General features: G+C 47.7%; 1 protein-coding gene across 1 annotated transcript in view; it reads right to left on the reverse strand.

Annotated features, from left to right (window-relative positions):
- LOC141148854 (uncharacterized) overlaps positions 1 to 18,319 on the reverse strand; it is a 98,964-nt gene extending 80,645 nt beyond the window's left edge. Inside the window, exon 1 of the mRNA XM_073636655.1 lies at positions 18,068 to 18,319. Within this exon, the coding sequence (XP_073492756.1) occupies positions 18,068 to 18,302 (235 nt within the window). The 5' untranslated portion in view covers positions 18,303 to 18,319. The remainder of the gene's footprint in view (positions 1 to 18,067) is intronic.
- Between the last annotated feature and the right edge of the window lie 7,429 nt (positions 18,320 to 25,748).

Below are 25,748 nucleotides of genomic sequence, written 5' to 3' on the forward strand. Positions count from 1 at the left end.
TACGGGGCAATTTAGCTAACAGCGATCACAGGTCAATTAGTTTCAGTATAAATCACACAAATAGGAAACAAAGGGAATACAAAGACACTGAATTTCAAAACAGCCAACTTCCCTAAACTACAAACCTTGCTAAAAGGCATAAATTGGGATAAAATATTAGGAACAAAGAATACGGAGGAGAGATGGGTTTGCTTTAAGAGCATATTAAATAAGGGCATTAGCCAATGTATCCCATTGGGTAATAAATTTAAAAGAGCGAACAAAAATCCTGGATGGCTTAACTCCAATGTAAAAATGCATATAAAAGCAAAGGAGAAGGCCTTCAAAAAATACAAGGTTGAGGGATCATCCTCAGCATTCAGACTTTATAAAGAATGCAATAAGAAATGTAAGGGTGCAATTAGGACGGCTAAGATAGAACATGAAAGACACATAGCAGAGGAGAGCAAAAAAAATCCCAAGAAATTCTTTAAGTATGTAAACAGTAAAAAAGGGAGGACAGACCATATTGGCCCCATTAAGAACGAGGAAGGACATCTGGTTACAAAGGATGGGGAGATGGCAAAGGTATTGAATTTATTCTTCTCCTCAGTCTTCACGAGTGAATCGGGGGGCTTCAGTAACCAAAACTGCAGTGTTTATCCTCATGACAACACAGGAAGCACCTCCATGGTTAACAGAGGACGGAATTAAAATTAGACTTGAGAAACTTAACATTAATAAATCACCGGGACCAGATGGCTTGCATCCGAGGGTACTTAGGGAACTCAGTCAGGTGATTGCCAGACCGTTGTTCCTAATTTTTACAGTCTATTGACTGGAATGGTACCAGCTGATTGGAGAAAAGCCAATGTAGCACCAATATTTAAAAAGGGCCCAAAAAACATCCCTGGGAATTACAGACCAGTTAGCCTAACATCAATAGTATGTAAAATCTTGGAGGGGATGATAAGGGACTATATACAAGATTTTAGTAATAAGAACGATATCATTAGCAGTAATCAGCATGGATTCATGAAGAATCGTTCTTGCCAAACCAATCTATTAACCTTCTATGAGGAGGTGAGTTGCCATCTAGATAAAGGCCCATAGACGTGGTGTATCTGGATTTTGCAAAAGCATTTGACACAGTTCCCCATAAACGTTTACTGTACAAAATAGGGTCCGTTGGCATGGACCATAGGGTGAGTACCTGGATTGAAAACTGGCTACAAGGGCGTGTTCAGAGGGTGGTGATAAATGGGGAGTACTCAGAATGGTCAGGGGTGGGTAGTGGGGTTCCCCAGGGTTCTGTGCTGGGACCAATCCTATTTAATTTGTTTATAAACGATCTGGAGGATGGGATAAACAGTTCAATCTCTGTATTTGCAGACGATACTAAGCTAAGCAGGGCAATAACTTCTCCGCAGGATGTGGAAACCTTGCAAAAAGACCTGAACAAATTAATGGGGTGGGCGACTACATGGCAAATGAGGTTCAATGTAGAAAAATGTAAAATAATGCATTTGGGTGGCAAAAATATGAATGCAATCTATACACTGGGGGGAGAACCTCTGGGGGAATCTAGGATGGAAAAGGACCTGGGGGTCCTAGTAGATGATAGGCTCAGCAATGGCATGCAATGCCAAGCTGCTGCTAATAAGGCAAACAGAATATTGGCATGTATTAAAAGGGGGATCAACTCCAGAGATAAAACGATAATTCTCCTGCTCTACAAGACTCTGGTCCGGCCGCACCTGGAGTATGCTGTCCAGTTCTGGGCACCAGTCCTCAGGAAGGATGTACTGGAAATGGAGCGAGTACAAAGAAGGGCAACAAAGCTAATAAAGGGTCTGGAGGATCTTAGTTATGAGGAAAGGTTGCGAGCACTGAACTTATTCTCTCTGGAGAAGAGACGCTTGAGAGGGGATATGATTTCAATTTACAAATACTGTACTGGTGACCCCACAATAGGGATAAAACTTTTTCGCAGAAGAGAGTTTAATAAGACTCGGGGCCACTCATTACAATTAGAAGAAAAGAGGTTTAACCTTAAACTACGTAGAGGGTTCTTTACTGTAAGAGCGGTAAGGATGTGGAATTCCCTTCCACAGGCGGTGGTCTCAGCGGGGAGCATTGATAGCTTCAAGAAACTATTAGATAATCACCTGAATGACCGCAACATACAGGGATATGTAAGGTAATACTGACATATAATCACACACATAGGTTGGACTTGATGGACGTGTGTCTTTTTTCAACCTTACCTACTATGTAACTATGTAACTGGGCCACAGGTGAGGTTACCTTTTCCTTTTCATATTGTCAACAGTCTTGCAGAATTCAGAACGTTCAGGAGAACCCTACCTTGCTCTGCCTAGACACAGATTCCAGTCTACATCTCTCCATCCCCGCAGCTTATCATGATTTCTTAGATGTATTCAGTAAACAGGGGGCAGAGGCCTTACCTCCTCACAGGACCTATGACTGTCCTATCGAGTTACTCCCCGGTGCTGAGATTCCATTTGGAAGAATTTTTCCTTTGACTGAGGTAGAACAAGGTGTTCTAAAGGAATACATCGATGAGAACCTCAAGAAGGGCTTCATTCTTCCGTCCACGTCTCCAGCAGGTGCAGGCATCTTCTTTGTACAGAAGAAGGATAATACCCTTAGACCATGTGTGGATTACCGCAAACTAAATAAAATCACTGTAAAAAAACGTTATCCTCTTCCTCTGGTACCAGAATTGTTCCAAAGACTTGGAACTGCCACCATATTTACTAAACTTGACCTCCGCGGAGCCTATAATCTGGTTCGTATCAGGGGCGGAGACGAATGGAAGACCGCCTTTCGTACCCGTTATGGACATTTTGAATACCTGGTGATGCCTTTCGGTCTGTGCAATGCCCCTGCTACATTTCAATATTTCATCAATTATGTTTTGGGAGACTTTCTAGATCTGTTAGTTATCGTCCATTTAGACGACATATTAATTTTTTCTTGTTCTCTTGAATCTCACCGCAGGCACGTCAGAAGTGTGTTGGGCCGGCTTCGACAACATGGCTTATATGCAAAGGCTGAGAAGTGTGAAATCGAACAGGAAAGTATTCAATTTTTGGGGTTAATCATTTCCAGTAAAGGCATTAAGATGGACCCTCAAAAGGTCGCTGCAGTCCTAGATTGGCCAGTTCCTACAGACAAAAAGGGAATCCAACGATTCATTGGATTCGACAATTTTTACCGTAAATTTATTAAGGGGTTCTCAGCCATCATTACACCCATCACACAGTTAACTAAACAGGGAACACGCTTCCACTGGTCTGCTGAAGCCCAAAAGGCTTTTGAGACCCTTAAGGGCCTTTTTACTTCTGCCTCTGTACTAAAGCATCCAGATTCCTCTCTGCCGTTCGTACTTGAGGTGGACGCATCTGAAATTGCGGTGGGGGCAGTGTTGTCCCAAAGACAGGAAACTAAGGCCCTGTTATATCCTGTGGCCTTCTCTCGTAAGCTGTCCACGGCAGAGAGAAATTATGATGTAGGTGACAGAGGGTTGTTGGCAATCAAATCAGCGTTAGAGGAGTGGCGCTATCTTCTGGAAGGAGCCGCTCATCCAGTCTTAATTTTTACAGATCATAAGAACCTGGAGTATTTGAGATCTGCAAAAAGGTTAAAGCCACATCAGGCCAGGTGGGCTCCCTTTTTCTCCAGGTTCTCTTTTCATGTCACTTACCGCCCTGGCTCCAAAAACATCAAACCGATGCCCTATCCAGGATGTTTCACAAGACCCAAGAAGTTTCCCCTCCGGACACCATTTTGTCCCCGGGGAATTTTCTTTTGCTTCAGGGAAACCTGCTTTCCCAGATTAAGCAGGCTTCTGCAGAATTGGGATCTTCCGTTGGGCCAGAACTCCAAGTTAAGGATGGATTACTTTGGCACGAGAGTAGGATTTTTATACCTGAAACGCTACGAGTTCTAGTACTGGAACTCTGTCGTGACCATGCACTGGCTGGGCATTTTGGCGTAGCTAAGACCACTGATCTGGTACAGCGTACCTTCTTGTGGCCTCAGTTACGCGAGGGTTGTAAGAAATTTGTAGAATCCTGTACCACCTGTATTAGGAACAAGGGGTACAGAACCAGGGCATGGGGATTGCTGAAACTGTTGCCTGTCCCAGATAGGCCATGGAAAATGCTTTCTATAGACTTTATTGTTAACTACCTCCGGCCGGGGGCTTCACCTCGATTTTTGTCATAGTGGACCTGTTATCAAAGATGGCCCACTTTGTCCCAATGAAGGGCACTCCCTCAGCTACAAAAACATCACAGGCATTCATTAAAGAAGTCATCAGGCTCCACGGGGTACCGGTCAATATTGTTTCAGATCGGGGGGTACAGTTTACCTCCCGATTCTGAAGGTCTCTATGCAAGACACTGAACATTGAGCTTTCATTTTCATCTGCTTATCCCCAGACTAATGGGCAAACAGAGAGAACAAACCAAACTCTTGAACAATATTTACGCTGTTTTTCTTCTTTTACCCAAGATGATTGGATTTCTGTGTTCCCATTGGCTGAATTTGCCAACAAATCTATTCATTCTGCTATCAAACAGACTCCATTTTTTGCAAATTACGGTTTCCATCCTTCATTTTTACCTAATTCTCTTCCAGAGTGTACAGTACCCGCAGTTCAGGAGAAATTGAATTTCTTTACTTCCAATAACCAAGTTTTGCAGGAAACCATGACCAGGACCCAGGAGTATAATAAGTCAACCTTCAATAAGAAGAGGCGAGGTGAGCTATTACTTACACCCGGGGACCAGGTATGGTTATCTACAATAAATCTCAGGCTGGCCTGCCCCTCAAGGAAGTTGGGTCCCAAGTTTCTTGGACCATTCCCTGTCAAGCGGAGAATTAATGAGGTGGCATATGAACTTGAACTCCCTGATTCATTAAAGGTTCACCCAGTATTTCATGTGTCTCTGCTCAGACCCTCCATTGTTAATCCATTTCCAGGCCGAAGTACGGATCCTCCTGATCCAATTTTGGTAGATGGTGAGGAGGAATTCGAGGTGGAAGCTATCATGGACCATAGGAAGAGAGGTAACCAGAATCAATTCTTGATAAAATGGAGGGGGTTTGGTCCCGAAGAAAATTCTTGGGAACCTGAGGACAATATTCATGCTGAAGATCTGTTGCAATCTTTTAAAAGGTCCCATCCAGAGAAGTTTCTCCAAAGGGGCATCCGGAGGCTGCCCCTTGGGGGGGGGGCAATGTCATAAGGATCCTGCCAGTAATTGGTGCTCCAGGCGCACGGGAACACGGCCACGGGCTCTACCGCGCATGCGCGCGCATTCACGGGTGCTGTCACGCACGGACACGAGCGCACTCCCGCTGGTGTCAGGCGGGCTATTTAAACCTGCTTGTCACACTCAATCCCCGCTGTCTGCTCTACAGCGTTCTGTGTGCCAAAACCTGATCTGATCTGTATCCTTCTGTTATCTGACCCGGCTTCCTGTTAGACCATCCTACTATCTGCCTGCACCGGACCCCCTTGGCTTGCCTGACCATTCTTCTGTGTTATCCCTGGTACCTCTGCTGTCCGCCCAATACCGACCACCGGCTTGTTTGACCATTCCGCTGCCTGATACCAGTATCCAGTCTGTTACCTGCTGCTTGTTCCTGGTTCCAGCCCAGCGTTCCAGTCTGTTACCTGCTGTTTGTTCCTGGTTCCAGCCCAGCGTTCCAGTCTGCTACCTACTGCTTGTTCCTGGTTCCTGTCCAGCACTTCAGTTCCTGCCTACTTACCTGCTGTGGTTCCTGGTCCATTCTGCATTCCAGTCTCCAGTCTCCTCTTCAGCTCCTGGTTCCAGAGGGTGCCACCACTCCTGAACTTCTGGTGACTGTTGATCCTGCCAGGCACCCATACCACTCCTCACTCCTGTGCCCTCTGTCTCCATTCCAGAGGAACGGAAGTGGGAGCTGTAAGGGAGGTCTCTCTCTGCACTTCAGGCTCAAAACCTACCAGGTACGTGACAACCTGGCTGAGAAACGCTTCCCTTGTTAGACAAGTAGGGGTCCAGTAGATGTACAACTAAAGTGGTGGTAAAGGCAGAAGGTTTTTTATCATAAAGTAGAACTATGGGCAAAACTTTTTTTTGTTCATTTTGGATGGATGTAAGGGATGGTTATAACCCCTGTCAGATTTTTTTTTTCACCATCTCTGTCCCATTGTGGAGATTTCGCTTCACTTCCTGTTCCATAGCCAAACAGGAAGTGAGAGAAAATCTCTGCAAATTAAAGGAATTTCTTGGGGACCCCCAGCTCACCAGAACTAGTGTCCCCATTGGAAGATTTCCCATCTGTTACTTTTCTAGGGACAACCCAAAATTTGGGGTTTTCTTTTTCCTTTCTTTCAATGATAATGGTAAACAGGACAAATAGAGAGGGTGAATCTTCTTAACGGGGGCACAGACAGCAATAAAAATTGGCACTTGTTCTAATCCCTCTCCACTCTATCCAAAACTAAAAAAAGGTTTTGCCTTTAGCTATACTTTAATGCATTCTATGCATTAAGATATAAAGCCTTGTGTGTGCGCAGCAGCCCCCCTCAGCCCTCCTAAGACTTATCTGATGTCCCTCTCTGTTCAGTGATGTTCACGAGTGTCTCAGCCGTCGGAGATTCTTCCACCTAATTGGCTGCTGCTGTCAATCAAGTCAGCTAGCCAATCAGGGGAGAGAGGGGTGGGTCCAGGCCAGGGCTTCGCGTCTGAATGGACACAGGGAGCTGTGACTCGACTCAGGTGCCCCCATAGCAAGCTGCTTGCTGTAGGGGCACTCAACAGGAAGGAGGGGCCAGGATCACAGAAGACAGACTCAAGAAAAGGAGGATCCGGGCTGCTTTGTGCAAATACATTGCAACAGAGCAGGTAAGTATAACATGTTTGTTATTTTTATAGAAAAAAAAACAAGACTTTACAATCACTTTAAGGCTTTATGATCAATGCTCACTCTTTCATTATTTTAGTAAAGTATTCAAAAATGCTGACCGTTTGGACAATTATTTACTAGTAAAAATATCAAGTGTTCTTGGGAGTGGTTCTCAGGCCAGGAATACGTGAGTAGCCAAGATATAGGAATTCCTCTATAATTCAAGTACTTGTTATCCCGTCTCGATCCTCATTCAGAAAGGTGATGGGAGGTGCCCTGGCCTAGCGTGGCAGATGCTGGTGGCCAACCAGGGACCTGCTTACACTTGGTGTAGTCAACCGGATGGGGTATATCACCACCAAAGGAGGATGTATCAGCTTGGGCCTCGATTGAAAGGTGGAGTCAACGGGGAAGTGGAGAGAACACAGTAGTGTGACAGTTTGTCAGGCAGAGGCGTATCTAGTGAAAATGGCGCCTATGGCAAGAACTGAAACTGCACCCCTGTCAAAACATTTGAAACCTATCTTTCAGATAATCTTAACAAAAAAAACAGCTAACAAAACTACAAGTCAAACTCTTTAATCTTCCAATTAACAAATGGATTGGCACTACATAAAAATTACAACTGCACCTTCCTTGCTTTCACTGATGCAAACTGGTCTATGATGTGCTCAAACTCAGTTTTTTCTGTTTATTCTCTTTCTACACTCAGCAGAGCAAGATCACAGAGTCTGTCTTGACCCATGGAGGCTCTCAAATACGAAAGTATTAGTTTTAACTTGCTAAATGATCTCTTACAGCTGGCGATGGAAACTGCAATAGTTAGTATTATCTGAATAGCAATGCAAAGATTGGGGAAGACACTCATCTCCATATTGATCAATAAATTCGAGAAGCTCTTTAGGTCTTGATATTTTCATATTGGCCCGACTTAATAGCAACATTCTGCAATCCAAAATTTCTTCATATAGCTGCTGTGCATCAACATTAGAGCTGTAGAATTCACCCAAATGTTCACACTTCTTTTTAAGGTCATTATTGTAGGCGCCGTAACAGTCCCTCGACATCGAGAAGGAACCCAAACTTGGCGTCAGTGTCATGCAAACAGGTGACCCTTTCATCCATTTCTCTGTGAAGACGGTCGAGTGTTCCCTTCATGACTCTTTCCATTGCCTCCTTGGCTGATAACCCAGCATCTCTTGAGTTCTCACCAGGCATTCGTTTCCTTCGTCTCTGATGTCTTTCAACTTCAATATTCCAGTCTTGACAGAGACTGAATCCTTCTTCGAGTCACTCACTGACTAACACTTCTCTGTCATCATCAAAATGATCTCGGAGGGCTTTCAAATCCAGGGCAGCATCATGGAAGTTCATGCTAGGATCCTGCAGCCTCTTTTGAATACAGTCAATGCGAATGAGCACTTTGTTCCAAAATCCTAGCAAAGTCAGAATATCGTAACTCAACATGCGGTTATACAGCAGTCTTGCATCACTTCTTGTCTCGCTGGTCTCATTTTCATTGTCTATCAGGTCCTGGAGAACTTGAACTATCTGCTCAAAGTAGTTGTTGATGGGCTTCACTGCTTCTGTCCTTGTTTCGGACTCTGACTTAAGAACCATAGGCACAGCATTTGAGTTTTTCAAAGCGCTGTGTTGAACGAGAAAAGAACACGTGACCATCATTGTATCCTGCTTGGCTGCATGTACACCCACCAAGTTGAGAGAGTGATTGTTGCAATTCACAAACACTGCCAGGTTGTTTTTTTTCACTTATTCTTTGATGAACACCACTTTTGTGTCCAGCCATCACAGCAGCGTTGTCATAGCACTGTGACCGACAATCTTGTAGCTCCATTCCGTCCTTCTCTAGCTGTTTCAAGATGTCTTCAACCAAGCTCTCAGCATCCTTCTGGCTTATCTGTATAAATCCAAGGTAGGACTCTCTAACAGGGACCGTTTTCCTCTCAAAATCAACTTCCATGTACCTCACTACTTCTGACATCTGCTCACGATGTGTCTGATCAGGAGTTGAGTCAAACATGAGACCATAGTACTTGGCCTTACGAATGCTTCTCAGTAAATTCTGGTGAACAGTAGATGCCATCATGTGAATGAATTCATTCTGAACACCTGGTGAAAGATAAGACGTGGATCCAGGATGACTTTCCACATGACTGAGGTGTTCTTTCATGACAGGGTCAAAGATGGCCAGTAGTTTCAGTAGGCCAAGGAAATTTCCCACATTGGAGTCATTATCCAGCTGAAGTGACTCCCTATGTCCTCGCAAAGCCAGTTTCTGAGTCGCAAGGAATTTTATGCATTGAAGGATTCTCCTCAAGATATCACGCCACTTTTGCTTTTCCTTCTCAATCTGTGACTGAAGTTCCACGTCAATAACTCCTCTGTTTTCAGCTAAATTTCTTTCCATTTCTTTCCACTGTGTAAAGCACTCCCGATGGGTCTTAGCATTTTCATGAACACTAATCCTTTCAGGTGCTTTCCATTGGAGGAATCCACTTTCCTGCTCCAATGAGGATTGATGGTCTGACCGGGAATAGAGAAGACAACAGATACAAAATGCAGACTTTTTAAAAGGGGAATAGACCAGCAGCCAAGAGCGAGACACTTCCTCACCACGACCATTTCTCAATTTCCTCTTGAACCAAGTTTTGTTCATTGAGCGGTTATTTGTTGGTAGGAAAGGCCCCTCATTGTTCTGGAAATACTCTGAACCCAACTTTATTATTTTTGTTCTCAATGCATCAGGCAGAATTGCTTTTCCAGATTTCTTGTCGAACTTCAGAAGTCCAATGTCATGCTGTTCAATAACTTCTGGTAAGACAGTTTGAGGCTCTCCAACACCATCCAATTCACCAGGTTCAGCATCGTCGAGTTCAATCTCATCAATAAACACAGCATCGCCGCCACCATCATCTTCCCCTCCTGTCATGTTCAAGTTCTCTCTGCCCTCCTCACTTCTAATCTCTTACTCATACTCAGATTTATCTGACTTGACTTCCTCCTCGGCTTGTGATGCATTTGTACTTGATCCACCTTCAGATTCTAATAAACTTGTAGCAGGTACAGGGGACTCCATTGAAGGTGTCAAACAACTTGTTCCAGGCTTTTCAAAGAAGGTCATGAAGAACTTGCTTGACTTCTTGGCTTCCTCCGCCTCCAACTTTCGCCTCTTCCGTCCTTCAGCTCCACTTTCCTTCTTCATCAAGAAAGGTTTCATGGTTTTGCCATACACCTGAAGATTGATAGAAGTGGGCTATCAGGCCTGGTGCTCTCCAATTTTGTCGCTGGGCACTCCAATTTTTTCTTTAGTCATTTTAAAGAACACACATATACATACACACATTATATATATATATATATATATACACACACACATATAATTATTATACTCAAAGACATACACTTTCACTGACAATGACCCATACACTCAAATACACATGCTGACTGGCACACACACAATGGCCCACGGGCACACACCGATACAAAAATCACTGATGATGCCAACCCACTGGCACACTCATTAAAATACATTGGTGCACACAGTAACTCATACAAAAACAATGACACACACTAACACACAATTGAGGGACACTGGAGACAGACAGAGAGGGACACAGTACGACAAGGACAGAGGATTTTTGAGACCCCAGGCGAAACCTCATTTTGTCTCCCCCCCCCCCCCCGGCTCCACCCCTGACTCCACCCATAAATGCGGCCTCACCAGCACCCAAAAATGCAGTAACATCAGCACCCATAAATGCGGCCTCACCAGCACCCAAAAATACAGTAACATCAGCACCCATAAATGCGGCCTCACCAGCACCCATAAATGCAGCCTCACCAGCACCCATAAATGCAGCCTCACCAGCACCCATAAATGCAGCCTCACCAGCACCCATAAATGCAGCCTCACCAGCACCCATAAATGCAGCCTCACCAGCACCCATAAATGCAGCCTCACCAGCACCCATAAATGCAGCCTCACCAGCACCCATAAATGCAGCCTCACCAGCACCCATAAATGCAGCCTCACCAGCACCCATAAATGCAGCCTCACCAGCACCCATAAATGCAGCCTCACCAGCACCCATAAATGCAGCCTCACCAGCACCCATAAATACAGTAACATCAGCACCCATAAATACAGTAACATCAGCACCCATAAATGCAGTAACATCAGCACCCACAAATGCAGGAACATCAGCACCCACAAATGCAGGAACATCAGCACCCACAAATGCAGGAACATCAGCACCCATAAATGCAGTAACATCAGCACCCATAAATGCAGTAACATCAGCACCCATAAATGCAGTAACATCAGCACCCATAAATGCAGTAACATCAGCACCCATAAATGCAGTAACATCAGCACCCATGAATACAGTAACATCAGCACCCATAAATGCGGCCTTACCAGCACCCATGAATACAGTAACATCAGCACCCATAAATGCGGCCTTACCAGCACCCAAAAATACAGTAACATCAGCACCCATAAATGCGGCCTCACCAGCACCCAAAAATACAGTAACATCAGCACCCATAAATGCGGCCTCACCAGCACCCAAAAATGCGGTAACATCAGCATCCATAAATACAGTAACATCAGCACTCATAAATGCGGCCTTACCAGCACCCATAAATGCGGCCTTACCAGCACCCATAAATGCAGTAACATCAGCACCCATAAATGCAGTGACATCAGCACCCATAAATGCAGTGACATCAGCACCCATAAATGCAGTGACATCAGCACCCATAAATGCAGTGACATCAGCACCCATAAATGCAGTGACATCAGCACCCATAAATGCAGTGACATCAGCACCCATAAATGCAGTGACATCAGCACCCATAAATGCAGTGACATCAGCACCCATAAATGCAGTGACATCAGCACCCATAAATGCAGTGACATCAGCACCCATAAATGCGGCCTTACCAGCACCCAAAAATACAGTAACATCAGCACCCATAAATGTGGCCCCACCAGCACCAAAAATACAGTAACATCAGCACCCATAAATGCGGCCTTACCAGCACCTAAAAAAAGCAGTAACATCAGCACCCATAAATGCGGCCTCACCAGCACCCAAAAATGTGGTAACATCGGCACCCATAAATTCGGCCTCACCAGCACCCAAAAATGCAGTAACATCAGCACCCATAAATGCAACCTTACCAGCACCCAAAAATGCACCCATAAATACGGCCTCACCTGCACCCAAAAATGCTGCCCCAGCGCCTCTGACACTGTACAGTAGGATCACCAGCGGCCGGGTGCCCTAGGCTGCCTATTTAGCCTAGTGGTAGCGCCGGCCCTGTCTGCTTGGCACACACGCAGAATTGCACATGATGACTTTAAGACCCCTTTCAAACTGGAGACTTTTTCAGGCGCTACAGCGCTAAAAATAGCGCCAGCATAGCACCTGAAAAAAGCCTCAGCTGCAAACCCAGTGTGAAAGCCCGAGTGCTTTCACACTGTGGCGCTGCGCTGGCAGGGCGTCACAAAAAGTCCAGCCAGCAGCTTCTTTGCAGCGGTGGAGGAGCGGTGAATACACCGCTCCTCCACCGCTCCAGTCCATTGAAAACAATGGGGCAGCGCCGCCATCCCACTGGCAAAGCGCTGCTGCAGCGGCATTTTGCAGGTGGATTTAACCCCTTTTCGGCCGCTAGCGGGGGTTAAAACCGCTAAATATGCTTAGCAATTGATATCATAAATAAAGTGTAATAAAGTGATTTGTGCAACAGCAGGTACTACTAACACAAATCACTTTTTTACACTTTATGATATCTATGGCTAAGCATATTTATTTAATCCAAATTGAGCACTATATTGCTTGCTTTGCAGTTGGCGCTGGTTACTGGTACACTGTACACATGCACATGATGATCAATATCGTGGTGACAAGTGCTGTACTAGTACCTGCTGCTGCTGCTGCCTGGGGGGGGGGGTCCCAATTGTTTTTCTTCTCTGACATCTTTCTTTTCCTGGTCTCCAGGCTCCATGTTCCCCTATAGAGTCCTCACCGTCATCGACCTCGTCACAGCACCGGGCGTCAGCACGTCACACAGACCCGGGAGACCCACCAGAAGAGAAGCTGAAGCAGCTGCGTAGAGGAGGGTAGGCGGAGCATTAGGCTCCGCCTCCCCCAGTTACTGTATCTCTACGTAGACGACCTGGGCGGTCACTCTGGCCAGACCAACTCATCGGCCGTCATGGGGGGGCGACTGTCGCTGGCTTCCCTCCTGGTCTTTTCACTTGCTGTGCCGGCGCCGCGCTCCAGCAGGCTGGTCGTGGCGCCGGGGACAAGATTAGAGCAGGAGGCGGCTGCGAGAGGATGGGTGGGACTTTATTTGGCTCTTGCCATGGATGCCATACCCTAGATATGCCTCTGTTGTCAGGTCATGTGGTTATAGTGGAGAGCATGTTTCTACTACCCTGAAAAAGAGCTTCATAGGATGAGGTTCAGCCTCGTATGGTGGGGGAACTACAGTGGACAGTGGGCTGAGGTTCCTGCCCAACAGAGGACCGGCTTTGTGCTGTCATGGTGTTAGTGAATTGCGGGCACTGTTGTACCCATAGTGTAACCATGAAAGACCAATTATCACTCCTTGGGTGTATTGTGAGAAGCCTGATACTTACCTGTTTGAAACCCTCCCAGATCCTGAGAAGCTGAGAGATCTAGCTATAGCGTGGAAGGAGGACAGAGCCTGGGAAGAGATTCCAGTGTCGGACCCCCTGGGTTCCCCTGTTCCTAGTCAGTCTGGGCTGGTGGAACAGTGGGCAGATTCCTCAATCCTTTCCAGGGTTGAGTCGGCCCATGCAGAGCACACTGAGATGGAACTAGAATAGTTGTGATCAGCACAGCCGGCAAAGGCAGAGTCAGTCACAACTGTGTCCTCGGCCTCAAGTACGCCACAGTTGGGAGAGGTAGTGCTGGAGAAAAAAGTTGTACCACTATAGTAAAGCATCTAAAAAGGCCGACTGTGTGGAAAACATTCAAAGAACCAAGAACCTCTCTAGTTTAGGAGGCAGGCTCTGTGAAATGTGTGACACAGCAGTGCCTATCAACAGAGCAAACTGAATGTGTGTCCCAGAATTCAAGCAAAGAAATGTGTGGGGATTTTCACAAAGCAAATAAAAAAAATTCAAGATTGTTCAGATTAATTGGATTAGGCTAGAAATAATTTAAATACAATGTGGAAATTGTAATAGTCATGCATACTGGGCACACGACAAGCTGGGTGTGTGGCAGCCATGTTGTTCAGAATTCAGCCATTACATTTTATTTGTCATTGTGTTTTTTGTGCTGAACCAGAGACATAGCTGCAGTGACCTTCCCCCTTCCTCCTCCTTGTTTATACAATGCACAACCTCTTATTGGCACCTCTTATCAGTTTGTTAATAGGATTGGCAGAATCTAACCCCAGTACACGCTCTCAGCCTCTTGGCACTTAGATTGTGGCCCCGTGGGCTGGAAAATCTTTGTGCAGGGTGAGGCTAACAGTAGATCTGTTGCAAATCAGTGACAACGCATGTGAGGTTGACCAGAAATTAATACATGGTTATACATTTTGATCATAGATACCCTTTAAGGGCTCTTTCACAGCTGGGGGTGGCAATAAAAACAGATGGCTGAGTCGTGGATTTATTGCACCCGGGCTATCCAAGTTGTTACAATATACCTGTATAGGGCTGTACACATGCCGCAGGCACAGCATTTTTTCCAACTTGAGGTGCAGAATTTGACAAATGGTAAAAGCTCCTCCTTAAAAGGGTTGTAAACCCTCAGGGTTTTCCACCTTAATGCATGCTATGCATTAAGGTGAAAAACCTCCTTTAGTGTAGCAGCCCCCCAGAGCCCCCCTTTTACTTACCGGAACCCTGTCTTTCCCGCGCCGGGACGAGCACACCCGCTCCAGCCAGTGTCTCCGGTCCTGATTGGATAGATTGATAGCAGCGCAGCCATTGGCTCCCGCTGCTGTCACTCAAATCCAATGACGCAGGCCGGAGGTGGGGCAGAGTCCTCCTGTCTGTGTCAATGGACGCAGCAGTAGGACTCAGGAGCGCGGCCGCACAAGTGTCCCCAGAGAAGCGCTTCCCCGTGGGGGCACTCGATGCAGTGAGGCGGGACCCCAGAATGTGTTTAATGTGTATCAGTAACATACCATCCCCTGAAAAGTGATCCACCGTGGATTGCTTTTCAGAGGGCGGTAAGCTGTAACAATAATGTCAATGTGAAAGAAGCCCAACACTAAGATGACTTAACCCCTACGCGGATCCCTAACACTAGGTAATCTACCTAGGGGTGTGAGCACGCCGCCCCGCCACTAAAGAGCCGATGCTCTCCACCGGGCAGCAGCGATCGCTCCTGACAGAGCAAGGACGGGGATTTGTGTGTAAACACACAAATCCCCGTCCTGTCAGGGAAGAGGAGACAGATCGTGTGTTCCTAGTATTTAGGAACAACGACCGGTCTCCTCCCAAAGTCAGTCCCATCCCTCACAGTTACAACACACAGTAAGGGAACACATTTAACCCCTTGATCTCCCCCTAGTGTTAACCCCTTCCCTGCCAGTGACATTTATACAGTAATCTGTGCATTTTCATAGCATTGATCGCTTTATAAATGTCAGTGGTCCCAAAAATGTGTCAAAAGTGTGCGATCTGTCTGCCGCAATCCTGATAAAAAACACAGATCGCCGCCATTACTAGTAAAAAAAAAAAATAAAAATAAAAATGCCATAAATCTATCCCCTATTTTGTAGACGCTATAACTTTTGTATCAAAGCCACAAAATCTCTGCGCTTAGGACAGAGGACAAAGAAGAGAAGAAGGAAGAAAGAGGAGGGGGATGTAAGATGCAGGGGGGTGTGTACCCCAATAAAGGGAGAGGGAGGATAAGGGAAAGGGGTCAGTGAGAAAAGAGAGAAGCTAAGGTGTGCTGCCTCCCCTGGTTAAGCCCTCAAAAGGAGCTAACGTGTATGAGAGAATGTAATTGGGGGTATGGCGCTCCCTATTGGGGGGTATATAAGTGATACAGTGTATTGTGATGCAATAAATGCTTAATATGTACCCTACACAAAGGGTGAAAAGTGCAATACACCTCATACATGGATTGAACCCCAAAACAATGTTTAAATTGGTGAGACCAAATAAATAAAAAATGTGGTGAGAACACCCCTATATTACATTCACATATATTAGTAAGTGTAAGATAGTGGCAAATAATGGCAAATAGTGACCACCAGATGCTGCTACTATATAAACTGTGCAGCTTATGTGATGAGTTCAACGTGTTTCAAAGGTGTGTGACAATGCAATCCAATCGAAAAAATTATAAACGAAAAAATTAATATAAAATAATATATAATAAAGGAAAATACAAAATGCAAAAAGTCTGTTCAAAAGTGGTGCGTTTCCAAAATGTAAATATCAAGCCAAAGTTCCAAAAGCTTTAGTGACTGTAGTGCTCACAGAGGAGAGTATCCGTGACTTCTGTGCTCCCCCTTTTGGCTCCCCACTCATCAGCTCCCAATGCCCCTGCAGGGGTGACAGACACTTTAAGATCCCAATGCCGTCCTCTTGGTAGGTATCCCGTGGTTGCTGAGATATGGTATCCTCTCTCCCAGGAATTCCAGGTCACTTCTCCACACCACGTCCAAGAAGGGGATCGCCAGAGAACTCTGCAGTTAAGTATGACCTAGAAGCAACGTTTCTCTACATCACACTACAAAGCTCACATGCGCAGTACCATCACTAGGTGTCCCTGTTTCTCCGTTCATCTAAATTAGGTTCTTTCGTCTTCTTTGGATTCAAAGAAGACGAAAGAACCTAATTTAGATGAACGGAGAAACAGGGACACCTAGTGATGGTACTGCGCATGTGAGCTTTGTAGTGTGATGTAGAGAAACGTTGCTTCTAGGTCATACTTAACTGCAGAGTTCTCTGGCGATCCCCTTCTTGGACGTGGTGTGGAGAAGTGACCTGGAATTCCTGGGAGAGAGGATACCATATCTCAGCAACCACGGGATACCTACCAAGAGGACGGCATTGGGATCTTAAAGTGTCTGTCACCCCTGCAGGGGCATTGGGAGCTGATGAGTGGGGAGCCAAAAGGGGGAGCACAGAAGTCACGGATACTCTCCTCTGTGAGCACTACAGTCACTAAAGCTTTTGGAACTTTGGCTTGATATTTATATTTTGGAAACGCACCACTTTTGAACAGACTTTTTGCATTTTGTATTTTCCTTTATTATTATATATTATTTTATATTAATTTTTTCGTTTATAATTTATTTTGATTGGATTGCATTGTCACACACCTTTGAAACACGTTGAACTCATCACATAAGCTGCACAGTTTATATAGTAGCAGCATCTGGTGGTCACTATTTGCCATTATTTGCCACTATCTTACACTTACTAATATATGTGAATGTAATATAGGGGTGTTCTCACCACATTTTTTATTTATTTATTTATTTATTTGGTCTCACCAATTTAAACATTGTTTTGGGGTTCAATCCATGTATGAGGTATTGCACTTTTCACCCTTTGTGTAGGGTACATATTAAGCATTTATTGCATCACAATACACTGTATCCCTTATATACCCCCCAATAGGGAGCGCCATACCCCCAATTACATTCTCTCATACCCGCTATAACTTTTGTGCAAACCAATCAATATGCGCTTATTTCTATATTTTTTTTTTATTACCAAAAATATGTAGAAGAATACATTTCAGCCTAAACTGATGAAGAAATTCGTTTTTTTCTATTTGGGATAATTATTATAGCAAAAAGTAAAAAAGAATGTGTTTTTTTTTTTTTTAAATTGTCGCTATTCTTTTGTTTATAGAGCAAAAAATTAAAATCACAGAGGTCAAATACCACCAAAAGAAAGCTCTATTTGTGGGAAAAAAAGGACATAAATTTTGTTTAGGTACAACATCACACAGCCGCGCAATTGTCAGTTAAAGCGACGCAGTGCCGTATCGCAAAAAAATGGCATGGTCAGGAAGGGGGTAAATCCTTCCGGGGCTGAGATGGTTAAAAATTATGATCTAAATTGAGTTGATTTAAATCAAATCCACCCCGACAGGAACAGAATAATAAACAGATTACATACCTGATATCGCAGTTTTCTCCTCTTCGCTGTGCTTCCTGTTCTGCTTCAGATTAGGCCGCTTTGGGTGCTTTCCTCTGCATTCAGGGCAGGTATATCTACCCCCTTCCTGGGTGTCCAGTGCAGTCTCTATGCAGTCGCGGCAGAAGTAGTGACCACATCTCAGTGATACGGGGTCCCTGTAAACGTCCAGACAGATACTGCAGGTCAGCTCCTCTCTTACTGTAGCAGACGCCATCTTTAACACTCTAAAATGAAGATGAAAGAATTTCTAAGGTCAGGTGACTTCTCAAAAAACCCAGAGGGTGTCACTAGCCTGGAATAATGGATGGAGATAGTAGGAATGACATCTGCATTCTCATCTTGAATTGCTGAAGATATTCAGAACATACTGAAGGAGACAATGAATACTGAATACTTTGAGCAACTGATCGAGGATATGAATGCAGATCACATGTTAAAGTGTATCTATAGGCAAAACGGTTATCAGTGTTAATTCTATTTCTGCTGAGATGTACCTATAGGTAAGCCTATAATAAGAAAAATATATATAGTTGCGCTACTAAAAACAAAAGGTATAAAAGTGATAGCAGCCAGCATCAACAGTCTAGTAAACCGTGCAATGCATAGCTGCCAACTGTCCCGGATTTCCCGGGACATTCCCGGGACTTGGACTTCATTCCCGGATTTGTGGTGTCCCGGGAAATGTCCCGAAAAATCCGGTTCCCGTTTTTGAAACCGCCGCCGCTAGAGGTCGGCGGCCGGCGGAGACATTGTCTCCGCCGGCCGCCATTTTGTGGAAGTTCAGGAAGACGGCTGGGGGGGCTAGATGAAGCTTCTGCGTCGCCGCCCACCCCCTGCCCCGCTCCGCCTCGGCCCGCCTACCCCCCGCCCCGCTGCCAGTCTGATATGGAAAGGGGCGGGGGTTCTAGGTGGGGGGGAGCGCGCGCACCGCTGTGGGACACCTGATGTGAGGAGGGGGGGGCTCCGCCGGGGACTCCTGGTGTGAGGAGGGGGGGGGCTCCGCCGGGGACTCCCGGTGTGAGGAGGGGGGGGGCTCCGCCGGGGACTCCCGGTGTGAGGAGGGGGGGGGCTCCGCCGGGGACTCCCGGGTGAGGAGGGGGGGGCTCCGCCGGGGACTCCCGGTGTGAGGAGGGGGGGGGCTCCGCCGGGACTCCCGGTGTGAGGAGGGGGGGGGCTCCGCCGGGGACTCCCGGTGTGAGGAGGGGGGGGGCTCCGCCGGGGACTCCCGGTGTGAGGAGGGGGGGGGCTCCGCCGGGGACTCCCGGTGTGAGGAGGGGGGGGGCTCCGCCGGGGACTCCCGGTGTGAGGAGGGGGGGGGCTCCGCCGGGGACTCCCGGTGTGAGGAGGGGGGGGGCTCCGCCGGGGACTCCCGGTGTGAGGAGGGGGGGGGCTCCGCCGGGGACTCCCGGTGTGAGGAGGGGGGGGGGCTCCGCCGGGGACTCCCGGTGTGAGGAGGGGGGGGGCTCCGCCGGGGACTCCGGTGTGAGGAGGGGGGGGGCTCCGCCGGGGACTCCCGGTGTGAGGAGGGGGGGGGCTCCGCCGGGGACTCCCGGTGTGAGGAGGGGGGGGGCTCCGCCGGGGACTCCCGGTGTGAGGAGGGGGGGGGCTCCGCCGGGGACTCCCGGTGTGAGGAGGGGGGGGGCTCCGCCGGGGACTCCCGGTGTGAGGAGGGGGGGGGCTCCGCCGGGGACTCCCGGTGTGAGGAGGGGGGGGGGCTCCGCCGGGGACTCCCGGTGTGAGGAGGGGGGGGGCTCCGCCGGGGACTCCCGGTGTGAGGGGGGGGGGGCTCCGCCGGGGACTCCCGGTGTGAGGAGGGGGGGGCTCCGCCGGGGACTCCCGGTGTGAGGAGGGGGGGGGCTCCGCCGGGGACTCCCGGTGTGAGGAGGGGGGGGCTCCGCCGGGGACTCCCGGTGTGAGGAGGGGGGGGGCTCCGCCGGGGACTCCCGGTGTGAGGAGGGGGGGGGCTCCGCCGGGGACTCCCGGTGTGAGGAGGGGGGGGCTCCGCCGGGGACTCCCGGTGTGAGGAGGGGGGGGCTCCGCCGGGGACTCCCGGTGTGAGGAGGGGGGGGCTCCGCCGGGGACTCCCGGTGTGAGGAGGGGGGGGCTCCGCCGGGACTCCCGGTGTGAGAGGGGGGGGCTCCGCCGGGGACTCCCGGTGTGAGGAGGGGGGGGCTCCGCCGGGGACTCCCGGTGTGAGGAGGGGGGGGCTCCGCCGGGGACTCCCGGTGTGAGGAGGGGGGGGCTCCGCCGGGGACTCCCGGTGTGAGGAGGGGGGGCTCCGCCGGGGACTCCCGGTGTGAGGAGGGGGGGGGCTCCGCCGGGGACTCCCGGTGTGAGGAGGGGGGGGCTCCGCCGGGACTCCCGGTGTGAGGAGGGGGGGGCTCCGCCGGGGACTCCCGGTGTGAGGAGGGGGGGGCTCCGCCGGGGACTCCCGGTGTGAGGAGGGGGGGGCTCCGCCGGGGACTCCCGGTGTGAGGAGGGGGGGGCTCCGCCGGGGACTCCGGTGTGAGGAGGGGGGGGCTCCGCCGGGGACTCCCGGTGTGAGGAGGGGGGGGCTCGCCGGGGACTCCCGGTGTGAGGAGGGGGGGGCTCCGCCGGGGACTCCCGGTGTGAGGAGGGGGGGGCTCCGCCGGGGACTCCCGGTGTGAGGAGGGGGGGGCTCCGCCGGGGACTCCCGGTGTGAGGAGGGGGGGGCTCCGCCGGGGACTCCTGGTGTGAGGAGGGGCTCTGCTCGGACATCTGAAGCAAGGACGGATGGCTGGTGGCAGGCGACGTGGCTAGTGACACGCTCAGGGATCCCACTGATTCTGCATTATGGTGAGTTGAATGATTTCATTTTATATTACAATATAATAATAGAAATAATGCGCTTCAATCATCCTGACACCATAACAACCATGGTGCCGGGATGATTGAAGTGCTAACACCAGGTGTTTGGAGTATCTTTATCTGCTGATTGTTAAACTTTCTAGAATACACATATTTCTATTGTGTAGGATCTGGGGCTGCTGTCCCGTCATTTCCCCCTCTCTCCCCCCCTCTCTCTCCCCCTCTCCATCCCTCATTCATTTCAGACTCTAACCACACCCTCTAGAGCCACGCCCATTTAATCCACGCCCACAATTTCGTATAAACCACGCCCATTTTTCACCGCGGGTCGCACTTGTCTATTTTTGCTAGGCCACGCCTGCTGATGAATGCCCCGCCCCCTAATTATTGGACAGCTCCGCCTACAGCCACAAAAGTGTCCCACATTTTTTTTTACAATGTTGGCAACTATGGCAATGAAATAAATATAAATGCAGCGCTATGTGTTATAAAGAACGGGTGGTAAACTATCACCCTGTATATAGTAAAAATTACTTGTGACAGTGATTATAAACCAAAACATATACAGTGAAGGAACAGTCCCCAATAACTGGAGGAGGTATCCATAGTGGAATAAAAGTTCATCGACAAATGAAGCGTGGTATTTCTTGTGAAGAAAAAGGGAAACATATGTGGATGATGCTCTAAAATCAGGACCCTGAATATATGAAGACCATTTATTGATTTTAGAGCATCTATATACAGGGTGATAGTTTACCACCTCATTCTTTACAACACATAGAGCTACATTTATATTTATTTTTAAGCCTATAATAAGGCCTACCTATAGGTAGCAAAAATATCTCCTAAACCTGTACAGTTTAGGAGATGTTTACATTGCATGCAGCCACTGGCGCATGTTCTCTAAAGGAATGGCCCACAGGTGCCGTTCCTTCCCAGCCTGTGCCGTGAACAGCGGCTGCAATGCGCATGCGCTGGAGTGATATCATCGTGGCTCTGGCCAATCACAGCGCCGGAGCTCGCGAACCCGAAGAAACTCCAGGGAAAATGTCAGCCGTCTTAGCAATGTGGAGGGACCGCTGCAACAGCTTCGTTTTAGGATAAGTATTTCATAATGAGCTACCCAGATAGCAAGTAATTTGCTGCAAGTTTGAAAATGACTTGCTAAGCTCTTGCTAGCATAAGCGTGCGCACAGGTTGTGCTGGGTGTGCCCGGGCACACCCTAATCATCCCGTGTGCAGTAGCACTATAGCTCTGTGGGCTGGCAGTGAGATGGGAAAGATCTCCCTCTTACTGGCTCTGCCATAAGAGAAGTTCTTCCTTACTTCTCCTTAATTGTGCTGGTGGGTGTCATGGTTATGCAGTGATGTGTGTCTGTCAGCTTACCTCCTCCATGTGTTTCTTTTTAGAGACCAGTCACCTTCACCTGACTGTTTAAATAACCTTCCCTCAGCATAGCTCCACCCAGCTTCTAATTAGGAACACTATATTAACCTGGGCATTGCAAGCCAACCTTGCTGATCAACCATTGTGTGTGTGGCTTCCTGTTTGTGCGGTGTTTGTCTCTATTACTGACCTTGGCGTGTTCCCGACTATTCCTATCTGCTTGTGACCCTGACCTTTTGCAGTGTCCCTGACTATCCATGTTTGCCTGTGACCCTGAACCTTTGGTGTGTACTCTGTGGTTCCTGTCTGCTAGTTGCACTGACCTCTGCCTTATTCTTTTACTATCCCTGCTGCTTCCTTTCTCCTGTAGTCTTCTGTGAGCTGTGAGACCCTGGGGGCCGCGATCTGGAGCCAGACTGCAGCCCAGTCCACCATCACCACTAGAGGCTCTGGTGAATCCCTGCTGGCTCTTAGACTCCGCGCCCTGGAGAATCTATGCTATAGCTCCCACTGAGATCTGTGTTAGTGATCCAGTAGACCTGCTTTCTGAACCTCCCTGGGTACTATCCGCAGCAGTCAGTGCTAGGGTCAACAATCTTAGCGGTGCACTTCCGACTCCTATGGAGTGCATCTGTCACCTGCTCTCCGGTGACCTGACAGTGGGGAGGTGGGAAGAATTTCTGATTGGCTCTGCTATACATATATATTTATGTGCGCACACGTGTGTTTGAGCTTTGGGGTGCACACCCTAATGCAAAAGGGTCCGCACACCTATGCTTGCTAGACTTGCCAAGCTTCACAAGTTTGTTGCACAATTGCAGCAAGTCTGCATTGCATGACTCCAGGACAACTTTCTTTGCAAACATTCTGCAAGTCTGCTGCAAGTTCTGGTTCAGTTATGTTGTGTAATAGTCATCACACCACAGGGGGTCACTTTGGATGAATTTTTAATCATTGCTCCCTGCTGTGTGTAAGGTTTTTCTTTAATTGGTGCTGGGGCGTGGTGTGCAGAGGTGAGTGGTATCCATGAGATCTGATATGGAATTCAGAGCGGTAGAAATCAAGGAGTGACTAACCCTAATATCCCATTGGTGGAGCACAATTTGGAATGTTTTATTTTTCCTTATATGCTAGCAGCGCTCCTTAAACAAAGACCACAACAGGTCTAGTGGTGCTTTTAGGAGAGGAGAGTGGAATGGAATGTGATTTTTTTTTTCCATAAGGCTCTGTTTCCACTAGTGCGACTTTTCATGCGACTTGGGACTGAAAAGTTGCATGACAAATTGTTTCCCATGATTTCCAATGAGTACCGTTCATATCTGTGCGACTTCAAAGTAGTCCCTGCGGTCCCACTTTAATGCGACTTGAGGTCCATAGATAAGGCATTGCTTCAAGTCGCGGTAAAATCGCGCGACTTTGGGGGACGCAATAGTGGAAACATAGCCTAAAGGATCTATATATTAAAGCCTTGTCAGACCAGCTGTGGATTTCGATGCAGGTGAGGAGAGGAGAGTGGAACGTGATCTGCCATTAAAGATTTGTATACCAAAGCGCCACTAGACCTGTTGTGGTCTTTGTTTAAGGCAGTGGCGGCTGGTGCTCAAAATTTTGGGGGGGGGACGCAAACAAACTGAAAAAATTTTGAAAAAAAAAAACATCAAACGCTGGCACTGTGCCCATCAAACGCTGGCACTGTGCCCATCAAACGCTGGCACTGTGCCCATCAAACGCTGGCACTGTGCCCATCAAACGCTGGCACTGTGCCCATCAAACGCTGGCACTGTGCCCATCAAACGCTGGCACTGTGCCCATCAAACGCTGGCACTGTGCCCATCAAACGCTGGCACTGTGCCCAACTGCCCATCATATGCTGCAAGTGTGCCCATCAAACACTGCCAGTGTGCCCAACTGCCCATCAAATGCCAGTGTGCCCAACTGCCCATCATATGCTGCCAGTGTGCCCATCAAATGCTGCCAATGTGCCCCCCGCCCACTCGCCCTCTGCCTGGCACTTACCCTGTGTCTGTGGGGCATCGGGTGATGGCGACGAGCGGGGTCCTTCATGCATCTCCTCTCCTGCCTCATCTCCCGTCCTCTCCTCCATAGGCGTCCAATAGCGGTGCCTGTCGTTTCAGCCAATCAGGTGACAGGTAACAGACCCGAGCACCTGATTGGCAGAGAGGTGGTTCAGTGTTAGGAAAGCGAATAGTCATTCGCTTTCCTAACACAGCTGAGTGGACTGCCAGGGGCCGGCACCCGTGCGCCCCCCAATGGTGAGCTGCTAGGGCATACTCCAGGTGAATGCCTGGATGGCGGGAACAATTGTGTTCAAAGCTTTCAAGAACTGTTTTTTGAGCACGTAATCTTCACATCTCATCACGTTTTGATGCACATGAGCTATATTATTTGGGACTTATTTTATTGTTTTTTTATTTAAATTCAGATGAATACCTGCTTTTGATTTGAGCACTTTTATCACTGTTTCACATATTATTGTATTGTTTTTTTTGTTTTTTCTTTAACCGGTTCAATACAGGGCATTTTCACCCCCTTCCTTCCCAGGCCAATTTTTAGTTGTCAGCGCTGTCGCATTTTAAACGACAATTGCGCGGTCATGCGACGCTGTACCCAAAAAAAATTGACGTCCTTTTTTACCCACAAATAGAGCTTTCTTTTGGTGGTATTTGATCACCTCTGCGATTTTTATTTTTTGCGCTATAAACAAAAGAAGAGCAACAATTTTGAAAAAAACACAATATTTTTTACTTTTTGCTATAATAAATATCCCAATTTTTTTTTTAAAAAAACTAATTTTTTGCTCAGTTTCGGCCGATACGTATTCTTCTACATATTTTTGGTAAAAAAAATCGCAATAAGCCTATATTGATTGGTTTGAGCAAAAGTTATAGCGTCTACAAAATACGGGATAGATTTATGGCATATTTTTTTTTTTTTTTAAATATTTTTTTTTTTTTTTTTTTTTTTACTAGTAATAGTTTTTACACAGATCCACGGTCCAGCCCGGTTAACGGGCAATCGCGGGTGCCCGGCGGACATCGCGGCCCCCGGGCACACGCATCGGGTCCCGAGCAACACGGCGGGTGCGCGTGCCCCCCCCCTAGGCGGCCAGGAAGCCCAGGCCGTCATATGACGTCCACCCAGGATGGGAGATCCCATCTGTGGACGTCATTTGTCTATGGCTGGGTAGCGAAGTGGTTAATTAGGGATAGTCATTTATGCATATTTGTCTTTTTGCTGTTTAGCTTTTTGAATTAGTGCACTTTATCACTGTTTCACATAGTATCGCTTATTATTGCATATTACTGCAATTTTTGTTTTGTGTTTTTTTGTTTTTTTTGTATATTTTTTATTGTTTTTGAGAATGTTCTTTTTTATATAATAAATGCTCTTTTTATGTTTTGTTAAATGTTCACCCTAATAAAA

This window comes from Aquarana catesbeiana, linkage group LG06, assembly GCF_042186555.1.
Source record: "Aquarana catesbeiana isolate 2022-GZ linkage group LG06, ASM4218655v1, whole genome shotgun sequence".
In the NCBI taxonomy this organism is placed as follows: domain Eukaryota; kingdom Metazoa; phylum Chordata; class Amphibia; order Anura; family Ranidae; genus Aquarana; species Aquarana catesbeiana.